Source organism: Corythoichthys intestinalis, chromosome 4 (genome assembly GCF_030265065.1).
Source record: "Corythoichthys intestinalis isolate RoL2023-P3 chromosome 4, ASM3026506v1, whole genome shotgun sequence".
Lineage (NCBI taxonomy): Eukaryota > Metazoa > Chordata > Actinopteri > Syngnathiformes > Syngnathidae > Corythoichthys > Corythoichthys intestinalis.
Genome location: NC_080398.1, coordinates 46,510,852 through 46,535,219, shown reverse-complemented (window position 1 = coordinate 46,535,219; position 24,368 = coordinate 46,510,852). Strand labels below are relative to the sequence as shown.

Here is a 24,368-nt window from a genome sequence, read left to right as displayed (position 1 = left end):
TGCCATAATGGCAATGGAGTTCATTTGATTTCCAAGGAACTGACAGTCCATGGTTAAATGGATTAGACATCTAATGCTGTCAATGGCAACCAATGAGAGAACAAAGCAATCTAGGAAAAACATGAAACAGAAAGCCCCCGCCTCTTAATGCACAGAGAATTTGGATAAAAAGAAAACATGCAAACAGGCACAAAGTGTGGATACAAAAGTTACAATGACATAAGTAATAAATGTAGTCGCCACTGTGCTGTTTGTTAGCTGTTGTGTAACATTTCCAGCCATACTCGTGTAACTAGGTCATCAGTAATCATGTACCCTGATGAATTATTTGAATATTTGCCCTTCATTACCCTCACGGTATTTTAAAAAAAAAAAAAAAAAAAAAAAAAAAGCTGCCAAGAATAGGCAAGGAGTAAAATCACTGAAAACAAATCGCATGACACACAACTATGGCAAATGTGCAGTTCTTCAAGGCAAACCTCAGTTAGCCGTGTGCTTATTTTGTTCCAGACTGTGGAAGCCCCGCCCGCATTCAAGTCATAGTCACCAACAGCGCCAACGTACACGGCGCAACATTGTAAACGGATAACGTAACGTAGCGCTATTATTAATAAAAACTTGAACACGTGTGTGCCATACACACAGGGGCTCAAATGAATATGATCAATTCTACACGGCCGCTTTAAAGTAGTGAAATGTTTGGAGCTCAAATGAATGATAGCAGTTTTGTCTGTAAATGATCTGCTACACAGAGCATGCAGTTAAATCTACAGTTGGCAGTTATTTTTCACCATCTCGCCTTTTCACACGAGCACACATACCTGTCAACAGTGTTAAGTAAAGGAGCCTTTACAAGAGAAGCACGTTATGGGTGCAGTGCACCAACCCCACTGCATTGACCAGTTAGTGATCAGTTGGTGACTCCTGAGGGCTACCAATAGTCATGTCATATTTTAATGCCCCCACCAGAACCTTTTTGGGTGAGTTTAGAAACTCCTTCTGCTTCCTATTGACCCTCCGGACCAGTAACGGAGTTGAGGTTTTCCGAACCCTTTCCTCTATGTCGAATTTGTGAGCAGTCACCATCCATACACGTCTCCTCTGAAATACAGACAGCCCTTGCCGTGAATAAAAACATAGTAAGAATACAGATCTTAACAGTATCAGTTAACGGACACAATATATATGGCGAAAAATACAGAGATAATTTAAGATAAATGTGTCCGCTACCAGGACGTCTTTCCACATGAGAGCAGAGGACAGTGAGGAATGGAGGTTGTAAAATATTATTGATCACACTCAGACTGAATGTTCTAATTGTGCCATTATCATAATGCTGCTCAAGATGTGTGAGAAGGTAAAAATACATATGTATATGTACAGTATGTATATGGCGGAAAACATGGACAAGACTGAAAAAGCAGTGTCTGCTCTTGCACTCCTCTTTAAAATAAACGTCTGTATTTTAATCCAAAAGAACTGTTGTGTTTGATAGAACAATAAGTCTATATGCTGCCATAGCAGATTTATGGCGCATTAAGCCCCCTAACAATTTTTAATTTGTCCGTTTTACCCTGGAAACCCCCATTTACAGACGTCGCGCAACCGCTTTTGTTTCAACCCAGCCATAAAAAGTAATTATATTTATCAATCAAAATGTCTGTCATTTTTAGCTTAAAATCATTAATTGATGTCTAATATTTCGTTAAAAAAAAAAAAAACTTTAAAAAATTATTCACTCGCATATTTTAAACTTTTAAACAAATTACGTCACAATGAAAAAGAAAGGCGTCTGTAAAAAAGTCACAGATATTTGCCTCATAACTATCGATTAATTGTATTTTTTTTTGTTACTGTCGCATTTTCCCCAACATGTTAGATGATAAATAATCGGTCCAAACAAAAAAAATTGGGAAAAAAAAAAAAAAAAAACGTTTGAAAGGGTAAATATATGAAAAGAACATCTCGACTACTCATTGATGTCTTCGATTTCTGCATCGCGACCATTGTTATATTACCATGTTTCACCCATAAAATCCCCCCAAAATCCGACTGTGGCCATTCACATCTGTGTCTTGACACTCGATGATACATGCTACATGGAGTTTATGGATCGAAACAAGGTAAGTACGCGATAATATCTAGTTAAAATCATGGCGTCTTTAATTCTGCTATCGCGCGCTCTCGCCTCCAGTTAGGGTTTTGCTGTTTAATTTATTTATTTATTTTTTAATTTTTTAAATGCCCTCCTGTTCAAAATGTTCCTTCCCCAGAAAATAGAGATTTTAAACTTTCCAATGATGTATCTCAAATGCATATAGGACAATTTTGAAATTTGGTAAAATTGGGGGTCTCAGAGCGGAAATTAAAGTCACCTGAGTGTTTTCTGCCATATACATATTTTTTTACAATACAGTGAACCCCCACTAGATTGAGTTTTGTTTTTGTGGGAGACAACTATTTTGGGTTTTTGTGAGCCTTCACAAGACAGCACCTGAGCCATGGCTAACAGGAAAGTAGAAATCATGAAAGTTTGTGCCTTCACAGACATACTACAAAAGTTCATTTTGGAAAATCAAATAATCCACAAAATTGGTTGTGGTATAATTTGTCTTATATATACACAGTTTGAACTTGATTTACACTATTTTTACCGTTTTTTAAGTTGGGGGTCCTTTAGTAACGGTTTTACAGCAGAGCTGTCTCAAAGAGTGGAGGTTTACTGTACATGATATAACACTTCACTATACCTCGAGGTTCTTCTGACCCATTGTCAGCAAACTCAGTATAATTGGTGTCCTCACATTCTGAGAAGAGCTGCAAGAATAGAAACATGACACGCACTAGTCAAGCGGGCAGAACATGCTAACCTACAAACGCATACTTAGGAAACCAAATGATAGAATCTGTACTGTAAGTTGTCACTGTTGCAAAGCAAAACAACTTTTACTTTTATAGTGCCCTTCACAGACAGGCATCAACGTGTTCACATGCATGTACTCAATTGCTATATATATATATATAAAGAGTGTGACTATTTTGTTAAGCCTGTACAATTACTTTGTCTGAGAATGCTATTGTAAGCACAAACAATTCTCCCTACCCTAGCCCCTTCATAGTAACCACATAATGCATGTTCATTCTTTATTGAGGAGAAGATGATCTGAAAATCAAAATGGTGTAGAATAATTCTTTGCAAATGTCACTGCACTCATTGATTTAAAATAAATAAATAAATGCAGTTAATATGAGCAGTTATCCCACAAGTTTTCACATTTTTGGGGGCCCTTAACTCAATGAGGCCTAACCTACAATACATGCTGATGTCACTGAAGTAATTGTAGGACAGTTGCAAAGTCATTTTTTTCCCATCAGACCATGTCTTTTATTATGGGGCCTCTACAAAAAGAAATCAAAACATAGGTGATCAATTGCCCGCATACCTTTTCTCTTGGACCATAGTTCTCTGCATATGACACCATCCCATACAGGCACAGGAATGTAATGAAGGCCTAGAACAGTTCAATGCAAGAGCACGTTTCAGTAAACGATTTAGCGAAGGTTACAAAAGGATAACTGCAGGATACTGTGGGCAGCAAACTGCTGTAGTTTACTAGTGACACAAAAACAAAAGAGTGCTGTGTATGCTGATCTTACCAAACACAGCAGCCAGAGGATCACATAGAGGATCTGTGTTTTGGAAAACAAGTCCTGTCCAAATTTGATACACGCCAGCGCCTCCAGAAAGGCTATGGCCCTGGGCAAGGTGAGAGAAACAATACAAAGCCAAGACAAACTTTCAATCGTCTGCAGTAAATTTTAAATACACCCAAATCATCTCTGTGGACAAAACCAATGCTTGTCAATTTTGTGTGGGAATAATACGGGTAAACAGGCTTTTTTAACACATCTTGCCGTATCAATTCATCATGTTTATTATCCCCATAATTGTTTTGGCCACAGAAAGCCTGTGGCAGTGGACGAAAACATTTTACATTTGTTTAAATGTAAAAGGACCCTTGTGGCAGAGGGGTAACTTACCCAAACACCCAACACTGCGTCCCAACTCTTTTACACTGGGTGTCTGTGAGGTATGCATAATACTGCCTGAAGTAGAAGAAAGTACACATATCAGTGAGTATGAAGAACTGGATACATTATAACGATAAATATTTCCTTCAGTAGACAGAAAGCGTTTCACCTGACTGTCGGCGCCGTGATAATGCCGACAAACAGGATCCGACACCAGCTGAGGGGGTGGCTTGCAGGAAAGACAAATATGTGCTTGAGGAAAAATGTGTTCAACTCTGTCAGCTGGAAAGACACGCAGATAAATGCAAATTGCTCAGACTTTCAATACTGATTAATATTAATGATTCCCAACAATTGTATCACATCCTATATCATGGGAGATCATCAGGTGCGCTGTGAGAAATTGTTCAAATTCGCTGTAAAACAATATACCAGCAAATACAGTGTAATCCTTTTTCTTTTTTGATTATTTTTATCGTTTCGAGCAGTTACAAAAGAAATACAACTAAGGGGGGAAACACATTAATGTGTAATAATGGTAGTAATAAAGATAGTAATAGCAAAATAATAAAAACTGTACAACTATGTTAATCCATTGGTACTGCTTTGCGTCACCAAGTGTGGATGTAAGTGGAAATGCGCTGAACAAAAATAAAAACACTTTTGTTCCCATTTTTAATGAGATGAACTCAAAGATCTAAAACACAAAGATACACAAAATTAGGGATGTCCCGATCCGATCGCGTGATGGGAAATCGGGCCAATCACGACATTCTTCAGAGGATTGGAATTGGGTGAAAAGGATCACGTTTTTAATTAAAAATACATTTAAGTTTTTCATGCTCGTACAGCCTCTCACCCTCCCTCCTTCTAAGCAGTGCAGCTTGCGTTTGGTACTTAAAGTTAACGATGATTAACAGGTTTGTAACTTTGACCTCATGCGCAAAGCCTCAGTAGCTCTTTGAACAAAGGCGCAAATGTGTTGTTTAGCTTGTTACACGAGTGGTAGCCCAGTCTGTGGCAACTCATTGTGTAAGTGAGAGGCGTAAACGTCAAAGCGTGAGGGAATTTGAGTGGAATCATATAATTGTTAGCAAAATTGATTAAAAGTATGGCGTTAGAGGTGATGCAATGATAAATGTGAGTGAGCCTACAATTTGTGCCGGTGCACCTTAAGAAAAAAAGTTTTAAAAAGTGCAACCAGTGCAAAAAGTGTGGAGCCTTGGCTATATACTGTATATCGCAATGTTCATTTTTCCAATATCGTTCAGGTCTATCCCAAACAGAGCTATTCAAGATATCTGGTGAAAATTCTTCTAGTTTTAATATCACAAACCCCCCCAAAATTGCAATGGTAGTTTTCCAATATAATTCAGGCCTAATTCATATATACACTTTTTACTTTTTAAGGGCTACAAAGTAACAAAATAATTCAGAAATACAATGGCATTGCCAAACAATACAAAAATATATACGTTTTATACTCTGCAACACTCCCTGTACAAGCGCATGAGGAAGTACTGTAAAAAGTACAGTACAATAACATGTTTGGAACCTTTGTTCAAAGAAAAAAAAAAAATATATATATATATATATACCATTGCAAAAAAAACAAAAAAACATACAATTACCGATACCGCAACTCAAAATCAGGGGACACTGACTCTGATGCAAAAATATGCAATCGGTACATCCCTACACAAAATAACCATCTCTTTCAAATTTGGTTCACAAATCAGTTTAAATCTGTGATGGTGACCACTTGTTTTCTGAGAATCCATCCCACCTCACAGGTGTGCCAAGTAAGATTTCTGTTTTGCTATTTTTCACTTTTACTACTTTGAACAGTAAAGACCTCATAAATTTCATTGTACAATTGTACAATAACAATAAAGGCATTCATTAATTTTTTTCCCTCAGATTTATATTATTAGCCCTTTAAGGGAAATTCATCTTTACTGGCTGTACAGAACATTACCCAGAGTATATTTCATTACACATATCAAACGTAATACACTGACAGGCCCAAAAACTATGATGGTAAACATGCTGTACGAGTTCAGTCATTAATTAGACAGCATGATTATTGCACAGGTGTGCCTTAGGCAGGCCACAATAAAAGGCCACTCTTAAAAATGCAGATATGTTTTATTGGAGGGAGGGTTCTGGGAAAACGCAAAACCAGTCGGTATCTGGTGTGACCACCATTTGCCACGTGCAGTGCAATGCAGCTCCTACGCACAAAGTTGATCAGGTTGTCGATTGTTGCCAGTGGAATGTTGGTCCAATCTTCTTCAATGGCTGCGCAAAGTTTCTGGATATTAGCCGGAAATGGAACATATTGTCGTATACGCTCAATTGGTCACATGCCTGGTGAGTATGCTGGCCCTGCAACGACTGGGATGTTTTCGGCTTTCATGAATTGTGTATACGTAGATCCTTGAAACATGGGGCCATGCATTATCATGCTGCAACATGACGTGATGTTCTTGGATGTATGCCACAATAATAGGCCTTAGGATCACGGCAGCTCTGTGCATCTAAAATGCCATCAAAAAAGTGCACCTGTATTCTCCGTCTATAACATATGCCTGTCCATACCATAAATCCACCACCACAGGCCACTCGATCCACAACACTGACATCAGAAAACCATTCATCTGCATGACGGCGCAAACCCTGTCTACCCATTGCCCTGAAGACATTAATTCGTAAAGAGAACACTTTTCCAATGTGTTCTGCAGAGGCCATCGAATGTGAGAATTTGCCCACTCAAGTGGTTTACGATGAAGAATAAGGAGTCAGGTCGAGGCCCTGATGCGGACGACAAGCATGCAGATGAGCTTACCTTTATTTCTATTTTCCAATGTTAATATCTAGTTGTCTAGTCTCTTCATCACTAGTCACCCGGTGTCCCCTTTCCCCCCTCCCCTCTGGGGAGGGGCTATTTTTCAGCTGCAGCCTCCTGACTGTCCGGACCCCTGGCTGGATTGACGTCCTCGCTGCTACCCCCGTCTCATCTGACCAGAGGGACCTCTTCTTGCTCCTTTACTCCACTGTATTTTTACGGACTACAATTTCGCTTGCTAATTCCCATTAGCCGTTCTGGGGTTCCTGTCTATCCGTCCTGGGAGTGGATCTCTCCTGACTGTGGTACTCCCCAAGGTTTCTCATTTTTCTCCCAATTGACTCTGGAGTTTTTGGAGTTTTTCCTTGCCGGCATGGAGGGTCTTAAGGATAGGGGATACCCAGGACTTGAACTGTATCTATTCATCTTTGTTGCTTCATTTCTAATTGTGTATCATATTGCCTCTGTAAAGCCCTTTGAGACCTCTGTTGTGATTGAGGGCTATACAAATTGAATTGAATTGAATTGAATTGAACCTGAGACAGTTTCTAACAGCTTGTGCAGAAATACTTTGGCCATGCAAACCAATTGTTTCCGCAGCTCTCCGAGTGGCTGGTCTCAGACGATCTTGGAGGTGAATATGCTAGATTTGGAGATCCGAGGCTGGTGTTGCTACTCCTGATATGCAGTCCTACTTCTTCCTTGCTGGAGGTCATACGGTATTTATAAAACCGTAGTTACAACCCTAACTTTCGTTGTGAGGCTGGTTGGATGTACTGCCAAATTCTCAGAAACACCTTTTGAGATGGCTTATGGTAGGGAAATGAACATTCAATACACAATTAACATTTCTGGCGGACATTCCTGCTATCAGCATACCAAAAACCTTAAAACTTTTGGCAAGTCTAAGGCTAAGTCTACACTAGGACAAATAATTTTCTTCTGGGTATTTTGCAGACTACTGTATTTTTATTGCTGTCCACACTTAAGTTTAAGGTGCATTTGCATTATATTATATAATAATTACACTATATTATATTACATTATACATTATATTATAATTACACCTGCATTTGCGCAAACTACGCATGCCTAGAAAGGAGCAGCCTCATATGTCACGTCATCGCCCGCGCGGTTTACCTCTGAACTGGAAACTCATTACTTGCCGGCGGCAAATTTTCGAAATTACTACATCTTCTAGACTGTCATTATTTTGTGATCACTGTTTTTTTCGTGAACGCAATTGAACACATCACGCAGGAGCAAGAATGAAGGGAGCGCACGCTCGGATTTTGCGAGCAGTCACCGAGTTGTTATTGAAATAAATCTTTAGAAAACTACGAAAGCCTGACATCGTTGCTTGGGATGTTATAATCCATGCATAATAGAAGCATATGGTGCGGCGCTGCGTATATTTCCTGGAAGCCACAACCAGAAGTGCTTGTGCATCAGTGGCGATCCTAAAAGTGGCGACAGCAGAAATGTCATGGGGAAAAAAACTGATCACGCACCTCTTTGACTGAGGGTACCACGCAGGTCAGTTTTCGGGGTTTAATTTTCCTCTATACATTTTTATATACTCATGTTCGGTTGGCATTGAGTTGGGAGGGGCCAGTCCCGCAGCTGGCTGATCGGAGACAACGTGGGAGACGAGCTCTGTAAAAAACGCTCATCTTTTGAGTCGACCGTGATGGGAGGACCACAAATGGGCACTGAATTGAAGCATGATAATAAGGGATAGTTTGAAGGTTCAAGAAAAATGTGTGGAAAAGGACAGAGAAGCAGGAATGCTACGTCGTGATCGTCCGCCTCCATTGTTTTTCGATGCCGTCATGCAGCACTAAAAATGGCGACGGCATGACTTCACTTCCTTAGTGTCCGATTGTTGCACGGAGACAGCAGTCCATATTAAGCAGCGGGTACATTACCCGCTTACATTATCCGTCCAACAACAATCCGGACAATAGGCATACTAGTGTAGCCGACATGCCGTATAGTCCAACTAATTACAAGTTTAAGGCCGTTATCCGTCCTAGTGTAGACGTAGCGTAAGGCACACCTGTGCAGTAATCACGCTGTCATGCTGTTTAATTAGCATCTTGATATGGCACACCTGTGAGGTGGGATAAATTATCTCAGATTTAGACAGATTTATGAACACAGTTGAAAGAAATGGTTATTAAGTCTATGTGACAAATGTTTAAAATAAGTTTAATTATTAAAAATTGAAGCAAAAATAAAGTGTTGCGTTTATATTTTTCTTCAGTGTGCAGTCTTCGTCTAAACTTATTATGAGACATTAAATTTTTGATTGGTCATTACATTTGTGATGTTTTAATGATACTTACCGGTGTGTGAGTCAAGATTTTAGATAACAGCCAAACTCGTGGCCAAATGTTGGGAATCCAAAAGATTAGTTGCAGAACACGGTTTGTGTGCATTTCCAGTTGTACAGCAGCTGCAACTGTACATTTTATAATTGATTTATTACATAATTGATTCAACAAGATGTATTTTCCGTAGCCTATCAGGAAGAGAACATCTTAGATGGGAAAAAATAAGAGCAATAAAGCCTAATAAGAGCAATCTTCAGCTTTTTGAAAGCAATTTTTATGGTTGGTTAAACACAGTATATCAGATAACAGTTTTTATAATGTATTGATCAATAGTTTACCAATCTTTATTTGAGACTTTAACAAATATGTGCTATAATAAAGGTTGAATTGACCATAATGTTAAAATTAGAGCAGAGCCTGGCATTGTGTGAGTTCCCCTCTATCCCACAAAGACATAATGCCAGTGGAGGCCTGCCGCAGTGTTATTCTCTCTTTTGGCCTGGAGCCTGTGTGAGTGAACCAGCTCAACTGTCCCCATGCTGTGTCTGGTGCAACTGCTCCTTCCCTTATCCATTCTACAAAATTGGTCATTACTGTGTGGAGACTCAAAACAGAAGAGATGCTGCTCACCAATGCGGATGATAATACTGTTCCAATAATCAAAATGACAGGGCAAAAACATGAGTGTTGCCATGGCGGACAAATGCTTAAGATAAGGCAGTCTGGGTGTGATTAAAAGCAATGGCACTCATTCTAAATCGCACCCTTCTTTAATTAATTGCACCCGCGTAATCCAGCCTTGATGGGATTAGCTGTTAATGGGCCTACAGCAGGACATCCGTGCATTAAATGGATCTGAGTGAGGAGGGTTTAAGGTTTCAAAAATGGAGGTGGCAATGAGATTAGCCCGGATTTAGAGTGATGAACCCACGGGCCGATCCCCAACTATCTGTCGCTGAGAGGGCAACAAGGGTCCTGACCCACCTGCCAGATGATCATGAAGAGATAAACGCCCATCACTCGCTGCAGGGAGGATTTAGGATCCAGCCAGCGCACGTAGGTCCAACTTGCCGGTGTGAACTGTAAAACCGCACGTTTTATCTTGCCTGTGGTGGTGTGAATGTCTCTGTGTTGGGTACACAAGAAGTGGATGGTAAATTACCTACAGTTTAGTGTCTAATAGTACACGCTTAAGTCACTGAACTCTAAACAAATGTTTTAGACAGTTGTTAACAGGCCACAGTTCTTAAGCAATCAAAACCTGTTTCTCATGATAACTCTCCGGCTTAGTGTCATCTTCTTACTTAACAGTTTACAAAGGTGGAATAACATTGTCTTATGCAAGGTTTGGCAAAAGAGTTTTGAATGGCTCAATGTGTGATACATATCTTTTCCCCCCAGGTGGCAAAGAAACAAAGAGCAGAAGGAGCAGCACAATGTCCATTGAATTGAGGAAAAAGTGGCAAAAATGCATTGGATCCTGCATAAATTTTTAATACGGGTGGCCTGATGGGGCCACTTAAAATCTTGGGGTGGCACACCAAAACTAAAAGCCATAATTTCAGGTGTTTATTATGTTGTTGCAGTAAAAAAGCCAGAAGAAAATGATAAGAAAGACTTAAGGACACGCCTACTAATATACTTTGGTGTATTGTGTTATATTTAATGTTACTAACGGTTTAATGTGCATAGTCCATAACAGTCCAGTCAACGTTTTGGGTTCCAGAGCAATTCTGTTTTATTGTGATATGTATATATTAAGCATAAAGTGTATGCTACTACAATCTTACCATATACTGGCAAGCGGGATGGTCACTGGGGTAGCCTACAAATTTATAGGGGGGAGGGGCATGGCCACCGCTGGCCACACCCTGGTGGTGCCACAGCAAAAATTGTTTAATTCTTTAGATTGGAATCAATTAGTAGGATTGTGCGTTTCTATAAAATACAATACCATACTTATTCATATTTTTAAAGATTAAAAAAAAAAATTCATGAACGCATTAAGAGTATTCCTATAGGCTATTAACTCTCTGACTGCCACTTACTGCAATAGATGTCTATTCCATTTTCACTGGGAGCGAATTTTCGCTTCCAAGCCTCCCAGAGAAAATGGATTGGAAGCCTGTTGACAAAAATGTATCTTTACAGCAAGGGTCGGGAACCTATAGCTCGCGAGCCAGATATGGCCCTTTTGACGGCTGCATCTGGCTTGCAGACAAATCTTTAATTATTAAAAAAAAAAAAAAAAAAGTTTCTTAACCTGGCAATTATAGAACAGAAAGCCTATCAATACCCAACAGGCCTCTCAAGAACTTGTAAACATAATACTGTAAAATCCAAACATTTGCTAATTGCCATAGTAAGGTTTATAACTCAGTGAAGGGAAAATACAGCCTCTAGAACAGTAACGAAACTTGCAAACTGGCAAAACAGGAGTGGAAACAAACGCTCACATCGCAATCCGATACCGTGCCAAAAATATTAATAGGCCCGATAATATATAATGTTATTGGAGTTATTGGGATGACGTAATAATTCCTATTATCGGACTGATAATTATCGTGCACCTCTAATAACAATGTTATTAAAAAGAATTCAGAGACTTGTTGTACTTTAAAAGTGTTGAAATTACATAAAATTCACACATTACTTGTATAATTTTTAAACATATTGTATGGCTCTCACGGAATTACATTTAAAAACATGTGGTGTTCATGGCTAAGCCAAAAAAAGTTCCCGACCCCTGGTTTAGAGGCTGTCAAGTCGCCACTCAAGTAGTCGTAGTTGTTGTTTTTATACGATGCATAGTTTAGTGATGTAGGAGGAAATCCGCGTACCCAAAGAAAACCCATGCAGGCATAGGGAGCACATGCAAACTCCACACAGGAAGGCCGAAGCCCGGGATTGAACCCTTAATCTCAGAGCTATGAGCCATATGTGCTAGCCACTAGCCACCGCGAAGACCCGTGTAAAATATATTTAACATATAAATCAAACCAGTTTAATAATGACTTTTAAAATGATCTATTTTGGAGTTTAATTTAATTAAACAAGTTGTATGTATGTTTTCTTTTCAATTTAGTCTTTACTAGGCTTTGGCTTGTTTTTTCAACCCTTTAGAGGTATTTTTTTCCCAAGATACGGATAGTACGTACAAAAATCTGGACATCCATGAGGGTGGTTTCGACACAAGGTAAGGCAGCTATTCAATTCTTTTTCATTAATACTTGTGATTGTGTAAGGGTACTTGGCGAATGATATACAGTTTTCACCAAAAATGCGACTTAAGGTCCGGTGCGACCTATGTAGATATTGTTTTGTTCTTTGAGGCATTTTTAGGTAGATCGACTCAAATCTGGAGCGGCGTATAGTCCGTAAAATACTGTACCTGGGTTGGCAGTGAATGAGCTAATTTCTATTTGGAAAGATGATTTAAAATACAAGTTATATACAGTAAACCACTCTATCTTGAGGCACCACTGTATTTCAGACATTTTGTGTCTGTTGTTGCTTTGACAGCAGCAGGACAAGAAATACAAGTAGGCCTAAATGGAAAACAACATCTCTCTGTTCATTTCCGGTACATACTTAATACTAGCCCAGTGGTATGTCCTCATCTCCAGAAAGCGGCACACCGTCATGCCCAGCCAGATGCCCCCACCGTTACACAAGAGGATGTCCAGAATCACCTGGTCCCACCAGCACTCGGCAAAGTTGGGCAGCAGATGCATGAAGAAGAGCTGCGGGAACCACAGAGATTCAACCTCACAAAAACCTGAGAAGATTCCACTACACAGTACCTCTGTGAGCTCCCATGTAATACTGATGGTCCAGCAAAGGCCGTAACTTCTGATGAGGAGGGCCTTCATGCCCCAACCCCAGAAATGACTGAATGCAAAGATGTCAAAATGGCTGAGAATTCTCTCCCAGGTAATGACATGGCAGTTGACTGCATACTCCTAAAAGGGCGGCAGTGGACACATACTCTAAGCGGCTGCTCACATATACGGTAACATTAAATGAACCATTCCAGTGAACCCCACACAGTAAATTTAAATTTAATCTTTACACTGGTTGGCTTTAGAAAATTATGGTAATTTTGGAATAAATTTCCTCTGGAGCAAGCAGAAAGTGAAATAATTTGTTTCGGGTTCAAACTCTTGTCATCAAAAAATTAACTATTCATTAAAGAGAATTAAAAAGAAAACTCTTTACCAGGTGTCTTTATTGCAAACTGTACATGATAATGAATAGCCACTTTCGACGCAATGCTAAGTTTCATTTTCTTAACTGCGGTTATTATACTTTTCCTCTTTTGTAACAACATTACCTAGGCTACATAAACTGAGACATAAGCTTTAGAAAGTTTATCCTAAAAACATGAGAATAATTTCACTTTTGAGGCCCGTTTTTCAACAAAACAGCCTTACAGTCATGAGGTTCTGGGTTTGAATCTCAATGCCATGCTTGCCAGGGCTTTCTCCAAGTTATTCCAACCTCTTTCCACGTTCCAAAACTATGCTTTTGATTGGCTGTACTCCAGTTTTTTTTTTTTTTTTTTTTTTTTTTTTTTAATGGATGTTGGGTTAAAAACCAAATTGTATCGCATTCAACTTTGGAGGTTCCTCTGCATTCTTACTCCCCTAAATTACTCACCATTATGTCTGCCTCTCTTTTGGCGTAGCGCAGGTTAGGATCCAGCCAGTACATTAACTGTTTAACCTGCTGCCAGTTCAGGAAGATGATGAAAACCAGAAAGAGGAAGTACAGCACACTCAGACCTGGCAACAGAATTGTAATAAATAAGAGGAAATGCACTACAGACATTTTTCCAATAACCTTGGTTTTCTTCATTCATGTTACTCACCAAAGACTATTCTCCATATTGCTGGATGAGGTCTAGTGAAAGGACCTACAGAGGAGGAATGATGCAAAATAAATGCGTTGACACACGTACTTCAGGTTCAAAGATTCCGCCCAAAACAATGTTTATAATTATTAGGGGTGTGTATTGCTTTATATTTGGCGATACGATTTGTATCACAATAAATCCCTTGAAGACGATTATTTCAATAGTTGTACATCACTTCGGAAAAAAATTTAAATTGACATAAGTACATTTACTACAATTCCTAAAAACCTCATTCAGCACTCAAGTAAAAATGTTTTTGTTGTATGTTTGAACAACATATGGCTTTCGTGATTACATTTTCTATTTTTTAGTGCAAACCTGCTTTACTCCAAACCGGCTTAAATGCAGAATTCTAAATACTCCATGCATATGCTTTTACATTCAAAGCCAAAATGAGCCTAAATTTCAGACTTCTAAAAGAACTAATCCGAGCAACTGCTAGAGGGCGACATACAAAAATCTCTGCTCGGATTGGTCTAATGTTGTTGTTACTTCAGCAGACTGCAAGGCAATGCTGCTGCGCGCTGCCAACTACTGGACGGGAGTAGAAGTGCAGCCACTGAATTATTTCCACCAAAAACACATAAGGATCGATCCAGATGTATTTTCAATCGATATGAGAACTGTGTGATGAAATATCATGATATATCTCAGAATCGATTTCTTTAACACCCCTAATAATTATTATGTATAGAGTATGTGCACATTATGTCATCAGACCAGCATTCCGTAGCGTTTGTTCGATAGACATGGTAATCAGATTTTAGCGAAGAAAAATTGCTGTAATGACTTGTGTTGATCATTATAATTTTCTGCATCTAGCACAATTTCTCCACATAATGTAGCATATAATGAATTACCTCATGGCATTGTTTGTCCACCAAAATGACGACCGACTTGTTGCTACACCAAGAATGACGTAGGTGCTCGAACTCTATACACTTTTTTGGACATCTTTGATTTCAATATGTAGACTCAACAGATGGCGAGGAACACTCATCTAAACATCTTTTATGAAGCTCACCGTTAGGAAACGCCAAAACGCTGATAACAAGGAAGAAGGAGATCACCAGAATCAAACCCACCCAAAGATTATTGTCAGGATTTCCATCATCTCTGCAAACAGATAAAACTTTGTTTAAACTTGCAGTTAAAAGACACAACCAAAATGTATTTGTATCCAATGAATGAAGCATCAAACGTGCATTATTCCATGTAGTATGCTTAACAATCAAAACAAAAACAAAAAACAGGATTATCCCATTTTATTATTCATTCCAAAAAATCAGGGATCATAAATAGCACATTGCCCATTGGCTAGTGGGCTGAGCTGCGCGCTTCACCAATCACCACCATGATCATAAATGGTGTCACTGGTCTCTAAAATTGTTATTAGTACCGTGAGATTGAGCTACATTTTTACTTTTTTTTTTCCCAGGAAAAAACTAAAGCATCTTAAAAGCCCAATTACGTGTAATGTCAATAAGTAATACTTTAACGTATTTAGCTTAATGCTACCTGTTGTCAACATTTTTTACAGGCTGAAGGCTTGTTCAGTAGTCTCTCAACAATAACACTACTGCCATCTACTGTAATGGATGTTTTTCTTTATTCTAGTGAGGCAAAAAAAAAAAAAAAAAAAAAATACATTTGAGAATGGGTACAATGAGAGTGCGTGTCAATACCCAAAAGACAAGGAATGACAAGTTGCTGTAAACTAGAGCCGGGCGGTATATCGAAAATATACCATTATCGAAATTCTTCACGATGACCGACATAATTTTGACCATGTCGGTAAAGACGGTAATTTAATAAAACAAGAAAATATAGTCTTTTCATCCCGCTTTGACTCTCTGTTGTTCGGCTATGTTCATTCCCCTTTAAGAAAGCAGTCATTGTGCTTACGTATGAAGTCACGTGATTACCAGGAAATCAAACATAAGCCCGGTAGGCTTACGCTAGCGGCTAACTTGATGGAGTCAGGCTTAAGGGAGCGTCGCCAAACTTTCACCCGACATTAAGTAGACTCTTGGCGGCTTCCAGACAGGCTTGCTCCCTGGTTCTCACGATTACAGGAGAGGGTGCTTTCACTGCTCTCCACTGGTAGCCAGGCCACAGGCTAACGCCAGTGGCTAGCGCTACAAATGAACGTGATGGGAGTCGGATGGCGGCTGTAACCTTATCGAAACAGCTGAACTTAATGAATGGATTGGGCACGGACTGCATCTAGCAAATAGTATGTCGCGCTATTTTGTATCTGCGTGTGTGTGTGATTTCTTTGATATCTTTTATGATGCTAAAGCATTCATCATGAATTATAATCCAACAGTAAAGCCTATAAAATGACTGTTTAATGGCCACAGCTATTTTTCTATATATGCTCCCACAGCTAGCTAGCTAGCGCTCTCTCTCTCTCTCTCTCTCTCTCTCTCTCTCTCTCTCTCTCTCTCTCTCAGGGATATATACATTCAACATACTGTACATAAGTAATGTATTTGTTGATTATAACAATACATCCACAAGATGGCATTAACATTCTTTCTGTTGAAGACATTTTCTTTTTCTCTGCAAAAACAAACACAACAGAGCCTTGGAACAGTAACAAAAACAGTATCATTTATAATGTGTGCAAAGTGTGTGTAGTGTACACATAAATGTGGCCCTCTTCCCTAGTCATTCTCTAGCTAGTCGGTGAGGCAAACCAACTTATTTACATTTTCTGAGAGTTGTTCCATCTATATTCTTTTTTAATTTGAATTCCCCACCCAGAGGGCCAACCTGATTTTCTTCCATGTTTACATTTAAACGTTACCCACGCTGCTCACTGCACTTCTGAGTGGTGCGACGGCCCTGGCCGTTTAATTGTTATCTTTTTTGAGACCGTCAGTCAGCTGATTGTTGCGTCCGCCAGCTGCCTACCCCCCCCCCCCCCCCCCCAACGTGACTAACTCTGATTGACGCCGGACGGGCAGACGACGTCGCCGCTGCTGATGGGCCACCCGAGGAAGGGTGCCAACTTCAAAAACTAGCCGCTGTCTGTCATGTATCCATTATGCAGCGCTTTGTTTACTTTTGTGGCAATAGCACTTGCTTTACGGCAGCTGAGCCAATACAAGGTAGTTTGAGCTCGCATCCCCGCGTGTGTGTTGCATTGTGCCTGTGTCTTGTTAACCACATAAAGGCAGCGTGAACAAAGTCATCTGAGCGCTCGCCATTTTACAGTCAACAGTCTGAGAGTTCGCAACTTTGCATTTGACAGCATACGTGCCGCATACCTCCTCGTCAGCTGTTTGCTCGCCATTCATTCACCTGTGCATTTGATCGCTATTTTGTTACACTCCCGCTTTTTCAGTGAGGTATTTTGTGTTCATTCGTTATTGGATCGTTTTTGTTCACCGTAAATAAGAGCACCGCAGCAGTAGAGGTAAACTGCCGTTTTCGTTCAACCCGTTTTGTTTAGTGTAGAAGCCAGGGTAGTGGCCGTCTTGTTATTTCCTTTTTACGATCAGGGTTTACTTAGCGGGTGGGGTTTAAGTGTAGTTTCATTTTGTTTGTTGTTTTGGCCTGGGCTTACACTGAAGCCAGCTTCTTCTGCATTTTGTATATTTTGTTCATTGCGAGTTCGACTTGAATAAATTTGTGTCCACTTGCAACTTGTGTGCGTGGCTCGTTTTATGTTACGCCCTTAGCGAGCGATCCGTGGGACGTAACAGTGGGATTATGGGATGCATGAGCGGGCATTCCGCGCTTGCGTTAAATGCGTCAAATGTTTTAACGGGATTAATTCAAAATATTACCGCCCGTTAACGCGCTAAATTTGACAGCACTTTACATTACGTCAGAAACTCGTTCGGTACGCCTCCGTTCCGAACCGAGGACCACGTACCGAAACGGTTCAATACAAATACATGTACCGCTACACCCTTTAAATATATATATATATATATATATATATATATATATATATATATATATATATATATATATATTAGGGCTGTCAAACGATTAAAATTTTTAATCGGGTTAATTACAGCTTAAAAATTAATTTATCGTAATTAATCGCAATTCAAACCATCTATAAAATATGCCATATTTTTCTGTAAATTATATATATATTCTGTAAAATAATTTGTTGGAATGGAAAGATAAGACACAAGATGGATATATACATTCAACATACGGTACATAAGGACTGTAGTGGGCATTTCACTCTACTGTCATTTAAAACTGTCTATGCTGTCCTCACTCCGAAGCGTTTACTTTTTCCAAAGCTAGACAGCTAGTGAACGACGCCTTAACAATCAGACTTCTTCCTTTTTCATCTGATTTATTAAAAAATGGCCTCAAACCACTGTCCTCTTTAGACCGTAGTGAAACTACAAAAAAAAGTACATAAGCATTGCATTAGCAACAACGTTAGCTTAGCACGCGATACAGGTTCACTAAACATAAACAAAAAGCGTCTCATACAAAAAATAGAACATTTCGCTTACTAACATAATATGTACATTCTTTACAACAACCATACTTACGGACAAATCTTGTCCAAGGATCATATAAGCAGAACATTACAACGTAGGCGTCAGCCCGAGACGTCATGCAGCCATATTGAACTGGCAAGAAAGCAATAAACCATGTCGCAAAGCGACCACAAGAGTTCGCTGTTTGACAGCACAAAAAACCTTGCTGTAAAACTTACCCAAAGGCAGAATACTGTCTGAGCGGGACATGTGCGTTAATTGCGTCAAATATTTTAACGTGATTAATTAAAAAAATTTAATTACCGCGCGTTAACGCGATAATTTTGACAGCCCTAATATATACATATATTTAGTGTCATTACTGCCATCATAAAATCATTGGCAAAACAGCAATATAGCAAATTATATAATAGTCCACTTTGGGCGAATTTATCGTCATTAATCATTATCGAAGTAAATCTGCTCAATTTACTGTGATACTTACTACAGGCCATATCGCCCAGCCCTACTGTAAACCAGCATTAATTCTTTATAGGGCATTTAACTCATTGGATGCCACTGAATTTGATAAGACGTCCAATCCATGTTGACTGGGTGAGGTTAGCAACGACCTCCCATTTGCTAAACAAGTTCAAAATGAACTACGACCACCGAGCTCACTCCCTAAATGTCTCATCAGACAAGCGACATTAAAATCAACGACTGAACCGCGTGCGTGCCCTGTACTGGCTAATCATAACCTACAGGCAACAATAAGTCCGCAATAGATTCATGTCATTAAACAAGACAAAAAATTTAAATTCGGCTCCTGAGGATTGATGTGCATATATCCCTAGAATGTACCTACCAAATTTAATTCTGATCCGTATTCGAATAAAGGAGGCATCATAATCTTAGTTGGTATCCTACCCCATGAAAACAACCGAGATATAAATGCAATAAACCGCTGAGTTTCGCCAGGGGAACGGTTTTGGACATCACATATTTTTCAAAACAATTCACTGCTAAGTGGTCTTGAAAGCAACGCCTCACTCATTTAAATGGCACGTATTTGATGGAGTTTGTGTACGAGAAAATGACAGGAGGCAGGCGCCCCATTCACATTGTCAAGACGAGCATCACAGCCCGTTAGCCACCTGCTAGCTCCCCAAGCTAACCTTTTCAGTTGCCTTACCTCGCGAAGGCGAAGTACATCAAACACAGCACCGTGCCCGTCAACAGCGTGATGGTGTGGGGCCGGTAGAAGAACTCTATTGTTATGTCCTCAACCTGCTGCTCGTTTATCATTCGGAAATGCATTCTATAGTTCACGTCATCCTTGCTCAGTGTAAGGGAGCCTCGGTTGTACACCGACGCCATAGCGGAGCTGCGGTAGGTAGCCGCGAGCCGACCCCCTCACCCAAACGCAACCAGGGGCGGCGAGCAAGCCACAGGAACGTAAACGTAACGACCGGAATATCGGCACATTTGTACTGTAATAGGCAGCGTGAGGTGTGACGTCTCGGATATGAAATGTTTGGAAAGAATGGAAACTGACAACTGGATTGAGTTTTGATTGGTGTAAACGCAAAAGGGAGTGTCATCGTCTAGAAGCGGAAGAGCTCATTCGCTTGCCTGCATCATGCGCTGAAATCACAGTTTTTGACATGACTTTTTCTGAATACAAACACGCGTAAACATTCCGAACTTAGTGGACTACGTAATAATCACGCGTGGGTAAAATGGCAAGATCCAAACGAATATTTAAATTTCAATTCAAGCTGTTTCACGAAAAACATCAACTATTTCAAGTGGATCCGCCTTGACGTTTCGCTGTGTTTGTCTTCCTCTGCTGGTCATTTATTGCTTCGCATTACAAAAACATGCAGTAGAAATCAAGGGGACTAGTTTCGGATGCTCTTTAATCCAGTTTACTTTTGATGGGCATTGGGCATTGGTTAAAATTATTAAATCAGATGATTAACTCTTTATTAATGGAACAAGTGATTATTTTGGTAAGTAAAAACATTTTTAAAAAATACTGGCGTCCACATCAGTCCGGACTGTCCCGTCACCAGACATTAACAGCAGTACTTCTCAAATAGTGCCCCACCCCAGGTTTCGCATGTGACCTCGGGGAACATACTTTTTTTTGCCGTACTAGAATAAAGTGTAATTCTACATCCACTCAGTGAGTGGCAGTCTTGCGATCATTTTCCGAGTGTGTGGAGTATTTTTGAACCAAACAAGAGCACATAGCAAAGAGCACTGGAGATGTGAAGAGCTAGGACGAGGAAATATGACAACGCGTATGTAGCGTTTGGCTTTGACTTTTACTGTAGTGGTGGACGAGGAAAGCCCAGTCTGCTTACTGTGTCATAGACTTCATAATTATATTGACAGGTCACATGCGTCACACAGTGCGCCATGCCTTCAAGTAGGAGGACTGCCCACATCAAGAGGAGTCAAGGCCGAGTTATACTTCCGCGTCAGACCTGCGCCGTCAAGGAAGACCCGATTTACGACCCTGTGCTGTAGCCTGACGCGGTCCTATTGATTTTTCACACCCTAGCGTCACGTCAACGCATATGACGTGGGGGAAATGGACTGTGATTGGTTCGCTCAGACTGTTGTTTCCGGTTCGGGCGTATCATCGAAGAGCAAGTCTCGTCAAGACATTATTATGATTGCCAAATGGCAAAGTCGGCGATTGAAAAAAAAAAAATGGAAGAACCACCGAGACGTGAGAGTTCGGAAGCGAGTGGCCACACGAAGCGGTGACCCAGTCGGCCAAAAACTGCCAACTTTTTATCACTTTGTCGTATTTTTGGTTGGTGCACTTCATCATTTATTGTGTACCTATGTTTGCTGTGAGTCTGTGACTTGTATACGTGTCACACTTCAAGTATATGAAGAATAAAGCACAGGTTTGGTGTCAAAAGAGTTGTTTTGATCTTTAATTTTCAATAACAGACAGTTCACACACACGATACATCATCACTGATTGAGAGTGCCTCGGTGCTTTTTATGATAACGTTAAAATCAAGGCTCCCAACGCAGGTTGGGAAGTTCCGTAGACGCCAGAAATCTGCTATGGCTTCCCACTGGCTGGTTGTAGGACACGGCAAACAAATCGGGCTTTGCAGACCTTGGACGCAGTGCTCGATGCCAGTTTGAAGCTAGCTGTCTCCACCCGAGTTTAGAACTCTCTGTGCGCCATCAAAAGTCGGCCAGACCGCCTCGAAACAGTCATCTGCATCGCCTGCCTCTCAACATTTATTCAATGTTGATGAGCAGAAAATTTACATTCAAGCGTTCCATCTTGCATTGTTAAACTAGACCAGCGGAAGTCAACAAGCATGCCCCAAAACCGTACAATCATAACGCCACACCGCTCTAGTGGCTTGGCGGTGAATTACAGAGCAATGCGTTCCCTCACCGCAGAACTATCGAATGCTTATTGACGCCGTAATTGCTTCGCCGTCACCGCAACACACGAGCATAACTCAGGCTTTATTCTCAAACACATGCACGCAGCGATTTAACGCCGGATTTAGGTTGGAAAAAGTATGAAAGCTGTACCGCATACAAACAGGAAGGTTTGTCTCAGGAGTGATTTTTTTTGAGGATTCAAGGTAATTGTTATATGTTTCATACCATGCATGCATTTTGAAACGTTTTTGATAAAATTTTGAAAAAATCAATGCGAGAAATTAGCCACTACTGCATTGGCATTATAGTTTGCAATATTTACGTAAAATAAATGCTAACCGCACGTTTTTTTTTTTTTTTTGTGCTTTTACCCAAGAATCGAGACTGTTTTACATCCATATCTATAAAGAATTCAGGGATTTAAGCATTTATTCACGAGAATTTTCAACAGAAAAAGCACTTTGTGATGACAAGGCGGCGCTACAGGGGCTAAAAGACTAGCAGCAGAATCGACATATTTACGTAAAATAAACGCTAACTGCCCGGTTCTTTGCTCTATTAACAAAGAATCGAGACTGTTTTACGTCCATATCTATAAATAATTCAGGGATTTAAGCATTTAAGCACAATATTTTAACGTAAGAATCCCTTTGTGTTTCCTATCTGTCAGCTTTGACAGAGATAGGCCCCCATTTAATCGGCCCCGCGCTCCGTGTCGGTCAATATCATTATGAAGTCTATGACTGTGTCTAAAAATGTTTGCAGCAAACAGCAGGAAGCTAACTCAATTAAGACGTCACTTAAAGACATTGGACCCCAATCACATTGATAGGCCGCTTGATTTTTTTTCAGCGAAAACATGCCGAATATTGCCAAAAATCGTCCCGCTTTGTCAGTGTTACATCAGTACCAAGTTGCCCGGTGCAAAATAACCTCATACCATAGCAAAGATGATACCGCTTTCAGCAAAAATAAAAACTGTCCCTCTGTCCAATGACATTATCGTTTTCTTTCTATTCATTTTTGATTTTTTGGTCAAATTGTTTGACATATTGTCCTCATGAGGTATTGTTGCTAATCTATTTGAATTTGTTACTATTTATTGATTTTATTAATTTTTTTAGTATATCCAATGGTCAAAAAATGTACCTTGAGTGTATTTTTACAGTTTGGATGTTGTTGTTGTTTTTTAATTCAGGCAAATTGATGCGCTTTAAGTCTTTTCTGTTACAAACAAAACAATGTTAATAAAGTTATACTCAGTTGCAAAATAATGTATATTACTTTTTTTCTTTGATATTAAAAAGGACACAATGTTATGCAGAGGTGTGCTTAAAATAATGATAATAAAAATAATAATTTTATAGACTAACGATACTATTTACAATGGCGGCAGAGTTGGGGGGGCGCGAACGTTTACGTCTTCCTGGAGTGGTCATAACAGAAAATAATTCAGAAAACTGCTTTATTGTAAGTTGATTTATATTACTCTTTTTTTCTTTGATATTAAAAAGGACACGTTAGTCAGAGGTGCACTTATAATATTAATAATTTCATAGACAAATGACACTATTTACAGTGGTGGTAGAGTTGGGAGTGTGTGAAACGTTTGTGTCTTGTGGTGGGGGTGGCAGAAAATAACTGAGAAACACTGGTTTGTACTAACAGTCGTATTTTAAAGCAATACGGAGAACATGAAAACAATGTTATGAATATGCGTACAACATTTGAATATAAAAGATTTTGGAAAAGAAACACCAAAAGCATCTCTCAAAAACTGCAGTACACTGTATATTACTGTGCACTGAATGCAGGTATCAGGCCTGGAGTTTCAAATTCAGACTTGGGTCTTCCTGTGTTAAGTCTACATGGTCTCCCCTCGTGGTGAGTGGGTTTTCTCTAGGTACTCCAGATTCCTTCCACACGCCCAAAAAACATTCATAGTACTTTATTTGAAGACTAAATTGTATGTAGGTGTGAATTGTTGTGGTTATGTGTTTTATTTTTATGTCGACAACACAAGCAGAAATAATTAAGAGGAACATGTGAATAAAAGCCAAATTAATTATGCAGTACAAGGGAATTCTGTTTTTATGTAAACTAGTCCTATAAAAGTGATATGTATGAACATGTGAACATTTCCATGAAATTATTAAACAATAAAATATGATTAAAGTGTGGCTCACACGTTCAGAAATTGTACATTTGAGGGTAAACAACAGTGATGTGCTAAGGAAAAAAATCAGTCAGTCGATCTTGTCGGTTTATTCATTTGCGTCAGCCTGTTTAGTCTTCTAGTTTCAGCTGAACAATAGGCTGCAGAGAAAAACGGTTATTATTAATTT

At 39.6% G+C, this 24,368-nt stretch overlaps 3 protein-coding genes across 3 annotated transcripts in view; 1 reads left to right on the top strand and 2 right to left on the bottom strand.

Moving 5' to 3' along the window:
* Positions 1–371: 371 nt before the first annotated feature.
* ptdss1a (phosphatidylserine synthase 1a) lies at positions 372–20,137 on the bottom strand. Its single transcript, XM_057833839.1, has 13 exons — positions 19,787–20,137; positions 15,156–15,247; positions 14,087–14,131; positions 13,876–14,000; positions 13,020–13,178; positions 12,808–12,959; positions 10,201–10,342; positions 4,202–4,314; positions 4,042–4,107; positions 3,658–3,757; positions 3,444–3,512; positions 2,751–2,817; positions 372–1,101 (listed from the first exon to the last, which is right to left on the bottom strand). The coding sequence occupies exons 1-13, from the start codon at positions 19,969–19,971 to the stop codon at positions 1,007–1,009; spliced, it is 1,410 nt and encodes a 469-aa protein (XP_057689822.1). The 5' UTR covers positions 19,972–20,137; the 3' UTR covers positions 372–1,006.
* si:ch211-269k10.4 (uncharacterized protein LOC100150242 homolog) overlaps positions 16,064–24,368 on the top strand; it is a 22,697-nt gene continuing 14,392 nt past the window's right edge. The window contains exon 1 of the mRNA XM_057833842.1: positions 16,064–16,207. The gene's annotated coding sequence lies outside the window, so the exon portion shown is untranslated. The remainder of the gene's footprint in view (positions 16,208–24,368) is intronic.
* The window catches only part of LOC130914557 (uncharacterized), a 10,073-nt gene continuing 9,331 nt past the window's right edge, over positions 23,627–24,368 (bottom strand). Inside the window, exon 6 of the mRNA XM_057833840.1 lies at positions 23,627–24,339. Within this exon, the coding sequence (XP_057689823.1) occupies positions 24,310–24,339 (30 nt within the window). The 3' untranslated portion in view covers positions 23,627–24,309. The remainder of the gene's footprint in view (positions 24,340–24,368) is intronic.